Source organism: Octopus bimaculoides, chromosome 9 (assembly GCF_001194135.2).
Source record: "Octopus bimaculoides isolate UCB-OBI-ISO-001 chromosome 9, ASM119413v2, whole genome shotgun sequence".
NCBI lineage: Eukaryota > Metazoa > Mollusca > Cephalopoda > Octopoda > Octopodidae > Octopus > Octopus bimaculoides.
In genome coordinates, this window is record NC_068989.1 from 83356178 (window position 1) to 83365578 (window position 9401).

Below are 9401 nucleotides of genomic sequence, written 5' to 3' on the forward strand. Positions count from 1 at the left end.
AAATGTCTGAAACTATTCTTTCAATGGCATCTCAATTGAAATACGCAAGCACACACGAACATACACACGGGTACGCACACGTGAATGTATTATTTCAGGTCATACTGGCGCACAGCTTTGAAGGACTGTAGCCGATCATATCTTAAAATTTGGTATTTATATATTAACGTTTCTATTTGTCCCGCCGTTAAATTAGGAGACAAACACAGCCATAGATCCTTTTTTTTTTTTAGTAACAGTGTGAAGGTAAACACACATACATAAACACAGATAATGATTGCCTCATCTTCTCGGATGATAACCGTCGCACATCGTGCTTGATTGTTTAATGAAATACAAAACAGACCCAGAAATGAAATGATACTGTGATATCTACACTAAGTTGGATTTAAGTGACAAAAGCTCGTTTATCATTTTGCCTCTCTCTCGATCGCCATGGTATGTTCCAGTAACACGCATTGCAAAATCACTGGTACTATTTGGACGGCAACGTTTATGTCAGTGTATCTTTCTCTTAAAAGAGTTGTCTTCCCCTAGTCTCTGATAGAGTTTCCTCTATCCCTGAGAAATCTACTTACATACATGCAAACACACGCATGCAGTAGATGAAGTGTGCTTGGAAGCAGTTTCCATCGACGAATGCCATTCATATTGGTTGTCCCGAGGGCATAAATGGAAAATATCGCCAGGAGACCAAGTAGAAGAACCTAACTTGAGATCACGCCGTCGCGATTCAAACTTCATCTAATCATGCCTGCACTAGCACATACAGACATGCGCGCACATACACACACACACTCACTCCTCTACCCCTATATATATATATATATATATATATATATATATATATACACACACACACACACACATATATATTTCCTTATTGCCCACAGAGGGGGGGGGGCTAAACATAGAGGGGACAAAAAAGGACAGACAAAAGGATTAAGTCGATTATATCGATCCCCAGTGCGTAACTGATACTTATTTAATCAACCACTAAAGGATGAAAGGCAAAGTCGACCTCGGCGGAATTTGAACTCAGAACGTAACGGCAGACGAAATATCGCAAAGCATTTCACCCGGAGTGAGTGCTAACGTCTCTGCCAGTTTGCTGCCTTAGCCAGCTCACCGCTTTCCACCGCCATATATATACGCCTAAACACGTTTGCGTGCGTGCATGGTTCTATGTAAATGAGCATTCGTTTAGGAACTCGTTAATTACAATGAACTAATTTCAAAACTAAGCATACCAAGGATTAACTTATTTACCCAGTCTTAGCAAATTCGAATTTACTCATTTACTGCTTTTAGTCAGTAAGTTCGTGACCAAGTTAGAGCAAGGTTAACATTCACTAGATTCACATCCAGATTATAAAAAGAAAGTAGCTTACAAAGTTTAAAGGGAAATATGAAAATATAATGTAAATTAGAACCAGAGAGACAGTGAAGATAGCGTTCTGAGAGTTATTACGAGAAGGAAATGGCGAAAGATATCGCAATAGTGAGTGAAATCCGTGGTTAATGTTATTGCACAAATACCTCTAATGGAAATATTACTTGGATATAGAAGTATAAGCATAAATCTATGGCAACTTATGAAATACAAGAACAACGTTTGGAACAATTTTGGTCCAAAATCTCAGACAATAAAGTAATATTACGATAGATGAAGAAAATAATCCAAGCAAAATATAATGTTGCCAGGAATATGAATAAAGAATGAATAAAGTAATTCTAAGAAAGTTAAACAAGAAATCCACAAGACTGGAAACATTTTTCGACTATAGAAGAAAAGATGAATGCTAAAAGAATGGAGAAGATATATGTGTGTGTGTATATATATAGGAAAGTAAGAAACAAAGAGTTTAGCCATATATATATATATATATATATATATATATAAAATGTGCGTGTGATATGATATTATTGTAAACCAGTATGCTAGGTAAGAATATATTGTCCATAAAATTCTCGATAGTTTTATGTTATGATATAAAGCTGATAAAGAAGAAAGGAAACATGAAGACTTCTGGAGAAATATATAAGAAACCTAAATAAAGCAAACAAAATATAGAGACATTTGAAGATTTAAGACGGGGAAACAACAGGAAGAAGTTGGAGTCTAGCAATATTTTGAGGTAGCCAGAGGTTCAATATATTGTAACAGATTACATTAGTCAAATTAATTGATCCTAGCGTATAACTGGTATTAATTGATCCTAATATATAACTGGTATTTATAGGCGATTCTTTACTTCCTGGTTATTCGCGGTCCAGAAGAGAGTGCTAAGATCTAAGAGACTAGTTGGCAAGTAGGTGAAAGGTATCCTTAAAGTTAAACCGGAGACCTGTATTTCAAAGGGGCTAGCCTTGTCACACTCTGTATCACGCTGAATCTCCCCCGAGAACTACGTTAAGGGTACACGTGTCTGTGGAGTGCTCAGCCACTTGCAAGTTAATTTCACGAGGAGGCTGTTCCGTTGATCGGATCAACTGGAACCCTTGTCGTCGTAATCGACCGAGTGCCACAATATACATGTATATTGAAATACGAACAGTTAAAAACTAATACGTGTTTTGATCTGTTAAATGCTTCTTTCATCTCAACACGGTTTTCCCATATTTTACTTTATTTTCTTTAACATATATCTATATTTCAATGAAGCATAGTATTACGTATAGCAGGCATAGGACAACGAATCATGCAACGAAAATTATAATAATATTTCTTCCTACGATAGGCACAAGGCCTAAAATTTTAGAGGAGGGAGTGCTAGTCGACCCAAGTGCACAACTGGTATTTATTTAATCGACACCGAAAAGATAAAAGGCAAAGTCAACTACGGCAAAATTTGAACTCAGAACACAGCGACGAACGAAATGCCGCTAAGTAATTTGTCCGGCGTGCTAACGTTTCTGCCAGCTCACCGCCTTCTCACTATTATTATTATTATTATTATTATTATTAATAATAATAATAATAATAATCCTTTCTACTATCGGCACAAGGCCTGAAATTTGAGGAGAGGGGGGATAGTCGATTATATCGACCCCCAGTGCTCAATTGGTACTTATTTAATCGACCCAGAAAGGATGAAAAGCAAAGTCGACTTTCGTGGATTTTGAACTCAGAACGTAGCGACGGACGAAATGCTGCTAAGCATTTTGTCCGGCATGCTAACGTTAATAACAGCAACAACAACAACAACAACAAATAATAATAATAATAATAATAATAATAATAATAATAGAAATTATTATTATTATTATTATTATTGGTTTGTAACGAACAGGGTGGTGTTAAAAGAAAATTAGTAATTAAAAAACCAAACTTACTGAGTCGAAGCAGGATGTTATGATGTTATCTGGAAACATATTTCTGTAATGAAAGAAAAAGAGACAAGATTTGATATAAGTTATAAACTTGTATAATTTACATATTACACAGGCTGGACACAAGCATGGTTGCTAAGAAGATTTCTTTGATGTTTGATTGAAGCAAAAGATCAAAGTCTTGCAACTACAATCACCAAAAGCGTGCAATGAAGCAGAATACATTTAGATATTGCAGGATATGGAAAGTTTATGAAGAAACAATTAATATATTGTCTCTCGAGCAGGTCTCTTTTAAGCAAGAGAGAGAATACATCTCCTGACAGGATAGATTTATTGTATTTGTAAAGTGAAAGTTACGACAGTATTAAGAAATACTAGACCAGGTTCAAGACAGCTATGGCCAACGTCAGCATTAGGAAATAGCAGACCAGGTTCAAGACAGCTACGGCCAACCTGCGGCATCTTGTGAACGGCATGCCTAATAAAAAATTTACCTTTGAATTTTTAGTAATTTCGCCCGCCTGATAATGAGCTGTCATATGGCCCGCTTATCGAAAAAAAATAAAGGTTGCTCGTATTTGGTTCCCCAAACAACTATCACTGGTATATGTCGATGCACGCAAACAGGGAGATCAAGGTTTATGCCAGACACTGTCGTTAACGACCACCAGTAAAGGAATGACTCCTAACTGTGCATAGATGGTGCTTTAGTTTTTCGAAAATAGAGGAATGAAAAACAAAGTGAAACGTAGAATTTGAACGTACAACATCGAGCGTTGTAAACAGAGGCCGTGACACATTTTAACCGCTGCATATCCAACGATGTTACTAAGAACATTTCAATAGCAATGTTTATAAGGATTTTTAACATAAGCACAAATCCACAAACATTTGGCGGAAGAGCAGAGTCGCTTGTAACGACACCAGTACGAGGCTGGTACATATATTTCATTGACCTCGGAACGGAAGAACACAAAGTAGACTTTATTGGTGTCAAAGAATAGAGAAACAGTTTGTCCGGTACTCTATCGATTCCTTCATCCTCGACTTAAAAGTTGCCTTTGGTGAAATTTAAAACCAGAACGTAGAAAAAGAAATTGAGATCTTTTATAAGAGCACTCCGTCGGTTACGACGACGAGTGTCCCAGCTGATACGATCAACGGAACAGCTTGCTCGTGAAATTAACGTGCAAGTAACTGAGCAGTCCACAGACATGTGTGCCATTAACGTAGTTCTCAGGGAGATTCAGTGTGACTCAGAATGTGACAAGGCTGGCCATTTGAAATGCAGGTACAACTCACTTTTACCAGCTGAGTGGATTGGAGCAACGTGAAATAAAGTGCCTTGCTCAAGGACACAATACGTCACCGGAAATTGAACTCACGATCTTACGTTCGGGAGACGAATGCCCTAACCACTGAGCCACGCACCTTTACGATGGAGATCCAAACAGCAAGCTATTCAGTGTGATATTTCAACGACTCTTAGCCACTTAATAAAAAAACGACGATCTGTTTTCGAAACGTTGGATTTTACACGATAAAAATCAAAATCAAAGTTTTTGATAAAGCAATATATTCTGTTAGTATTAAAAGTAATTTCATTCAAACAAAAATTCTTGACACATGAAATAAAATATGAATAAATATCCTAAAATCAGCATGATAACTAACAATTCTTTTGAATTTGTAACCATGGTAATTACTCATTCTAGAGATTTGGTGAGCAAAGATTCTCAATTCGAGTTACATGGAGGATAAATATAAGTATTTTGATGTTTCAATCAAGAATGATGTATTCTGTGATGCTCTGAGGCCAATAATTTCAAAGACACAGTATATAATACTTTTAGTTTGGTACTCCGAGAGAAAGAGTGCACGTATATTATGGTACCATAGCTAGTAATGCTATATATATTTTTGATAGAAGACCATCAATTTTGCGAACTATGAGGGACATTAATATCTATTTTGAAACCATGCTGGATAATACATCTAGTTTATGAGCAATGATTATACACTAATGTCTATTCTGGGAACAAGGTGGACAATGCATCTATTTTGGAACCAAAATGGAAGCTACGTTTATTTTGGAATCCAGTTCGTATGATCAGCAAAACAATACATGGAACATTGAATATATGAAAGCAAATTTACAAGGGAAGAATACTGTTTGGAATAACATCCAATATTTAATTGGAAATTTTCCTTCTAACACATCCGCATACAACTGACAGAGACATACAGACACCAACACAAATGTAATATATTTATACTCAGTCACCCAATATCACAATATCAGACACCTTTAAAAATAGAAACCCATATACAGACAGAAAAGCATTTTCAGTTCTACACACATATACGCACACACACACAGAGGCAAATCCACATACACATGAAACATTCCGAGGGGACACACAGGCATACACATTCTCATATGCATATGCGTACACATTACACATTACATACACTAAAAGCAACTACTAAAGTGAGACCACGAGTGAATATCCACACAGTTCGTGTTGTTGAGTTCCAAGACAGCTCTGATCAAATAGATTTATGATCAAAGACACTCCAGTCGATCCCACCACCCCGCTTTTTTTCTGGAACCCGGATCACATTATTCAATGTGTTCATTTGAAGACGATGATATGAGATTTGAGAGTGATCCAGTTGCTGTTTCATGCAGGTCGATCGACCAGGTAGATATTTTCTCACCGTTTAATAAGAAATAACAGCAAAAATTCTCTCAAATCATACATTCCTGTTTAAAAACAAGAAAATGTACAATGGATGTTGTCGTTGAAGATGAGATAGACACAGGAAGAATTCATTTAGTTATCAGCCGGGTAGATCTAAGATTACCTGCGGCTGAACAGCAGCAGCAACAAAAATGGCTTTCAAATTTTGGCAGAAAGGCCAGCAATTCTGGGGTGGGGTTAAGTCGATTACATCGACCCCAGTGTTTTACTGGTACTTAATTTATCGATCCCGAAAGGATGAAAGGTAAAGTCGGCTTCGGTTGAATTTGAACTCAGAACGTAAAGACGGACGAAATTCCACTAAGCATTTTCCTCGGCACACTAACTATTCTGCTAGCTCATCCCCATAATAATAATAATAATAATAATGGCAATAAGTTCAAAAATAGCAGCATTTGCAACAACAGGGCAATATCCAAAGCTGTATCAGCAAACGAAAGGAGATATTTGGAAACATATCCCGCGATCAAAAGTCAACACATAGCATCTATTTGGCGGCTGCCATATTTGGCTGCCATATTTACAATACACAAACCGATTCCCATCTATTTTCGAACACATCAACAGCATATATTGGCTCTCAGTTGTTATTCCGTGTTTCCGGTCGCAGACTAATAACACAGAACGTTATAGATTTCGAATTGTTTCCGTCGACAAAAGATTTGTTCTCAGGAATGGCCCGGTATAAGTGAATGTGCGCAAGTGTGTGTGTGCGTGAGGCGGAGGGGAGAGACAGACAGACAGACAGACAGACAGACAGACAGACAGTCATACTGAGAATGTGGTGGTGTAGAAGGGTCGATTGATCGGCCAGCTGGGCGGGAGGGGGTGACGAAAGAATCAATATAACAGCACGAGGGTTTAATATGATATCTGATCCTAAACATTCTTGCTCAGAGAAATCCAATATTGTTTTCTGTATTCACTTCTGCTTGAAATCCGATAGTATAAATAATGAAAACACTACACCACCATATACATATAGCGTACACACATACACACACACACACACACACACACACACACGTAATCACATATAATGTGAGACATATTCAGGAAAGAGGTATGTCTGCAGGCGCAAAAGCATCAATGTATGAAAATGCACATACATATACACACATTTATGAATATACAAGCGCACACATATATATATTACACTGTATGTATATACACATAATTTTATCTTATCTCTCTCTGAATGTGTGTCGCTTTGCGTGCGTGTATGTATGTATTCACAAGCAGTTATATACGCGCGTGTGTGTGTGTGTGTGTGTGTGTGTGTGTGTGTGTGTGTATACCTCTCTCTGTTGCTAGTTGTATGTGTGTGTGTGTGTACTTACGCTCGTGTATATGCTTGTCACTGCATCAATGCATAAGGTTACAGGATGAAAATATATGAATGGAATATAAATACATTATGTATATATACATTTATATACATAACTATATGTCTGTCCTTATAGTTGCGTGTATATGAAAATCATGTTAATACACGTAAATATTATGTGTGTGGTTGTTTCGAAAACCCACATGTTATTACACGCAAAGACATTACTGATGCGCAGATAATAGATATGTGTGCATCTATTTAGTCATAAAATTACAATTATATATTGCTATAATTAGTTTCTCGGCATTATATATATATATATATATATATATATATATATAGGGAAAGATAAGAAACGAACGGATCGGGAGTGAGCAGGTATATAAATACCAATTGAGAATGAAAAAGAAAAGGAAAAGTAACTGAAAAAAAATTAATCGTTTCAAGGAAGCACTATAGATAAAACTAGATGGAAATATCTGCCAATAAATTTTATGCATACAGAATCATGCATGCGTGTACACTTATAGATGTATGTACTTGAATGTATATGTGTGTATTATATTATCAATAACACCCACGTAAGTTTATTAATAAATATAATGAGTGGTGAGGGTTCATGGCGAAAGGCATCATATGAAGAACGGGTTGAATTTAAATGCTGACCCATTCGGTACCGCAGTGGTAATAAAGAAACGTGGATCTTCTAATACGAATAAGATTGTACAGCGGAGAAAAATACCATACATTAAAACAAAAAAACAACCCTTTATTATTACCTCAGTTATATTAATCCAATTCTTTTCTTTTATTCTTTTATTTGTTCCAGTCATTTAACTGCGACCGTGCTGGAACACCGCTTTTAGTAGAACAAATCGTGCGTAGCACTTATTCTATCGGTGTCTTTTGCCGAACCGCTAAGTTACATCGGTTGTCAATGATGGTGGGGTGGAGGACAAACACAGTCATTCAAACATATGTATATATGCATGTATACAATGGGATTCTTTCAGTTTCCGTCTACCAAATCCACTCACAAAGCTCTGGTCGGCCCGTGGCTATAGTAGACGACACTTGCCCAAGGTGCCACTCAGTGGGACTGAACCCGGAACCAAGCTACTTACCACACAGCCCCTCCTGCGCCTTTGCACAATGTTAGCAATTAGTTAAACATCTATTGAAACTAAAATGTATTCATGTTCTTCGTTATTCGTACCTTCTCTATGCATATCTAAATCAAATGTTTTGTTAGGATTTTCAGTGTACACAGCTTATCAAATCGGAGATCAATGAATTCGTTGGAGCCGCTCTGTTTTCAAGGTAACCTTCTACGAATTGTTGATCAGAGATACAAGAAAAAGAAAAAAGTGCTCGAAGTGCATATTTAAAAATCCCAAGGAAATTTTGCTTTAATTTCGTAATTAGTTTCGAAGGCAAATGCAAATCTGAAGAAAATTAAATAGTTGCTTTATACACTCTTGATAGAAAAGTGTATTAAAATCAGTGTTGGTATCTGAGAGTTACTGTCTCTGTCCTTCTGTCTCCCTCCCCCTATCTATCTATCTATCTAGAAATTTCCCTCGGGTATCGCGAGAATAATAACTTGGAGTAGAACTCAATATACATTTGGTTCAGAATAATGTGTTAGTTGATTATAGAGTTATGTTATGAGCATCCCTGTGTCACCTCTCTTTATATATATATGCTGTTATTCTTTTACTTGTTTCAGTCATTTGATTGTCGCCATGCTGGAGCACCGCCTTTAGTCGAGGAAATCGACCCCAGGACTTATTCTTTGTAAGCCTAGTACTTTTTCTATCAGTCTCTTTTGCCGAACCGCTAAGTTACAGGGATGTAAACACACCAACATCAATTGTCAAGCGATGGTAAGGGGATGAACTAAGACACACAAACACACACACACACACACACACACACACACATATACATATATATATATATACACGACG

The 9401-nt window shown here is 36.9% G+C and overlaps 1 protein-coding gene across 1 annotated transcript in view; it reads right to left on the reverse strand.

Moving 5' to 3' along the window:
* LOC106875823 (excitatory amino acid transporter 1) overlaps positions 1-9401 on the reverse strand; it is a 269880-nt gene that overhangs the window by 57774 nt on the left and 202705 nt on the right. The window contains exon 2 of the mRNA XM_052970833.1: positions 3337-3379. Coding sequence (XP_052826793.1) covers positions 3337-3379 — 43 coding nt within the window. The remainder of the gene's footprint in view (positions 1-3336; positions 3380-9401) is intronic.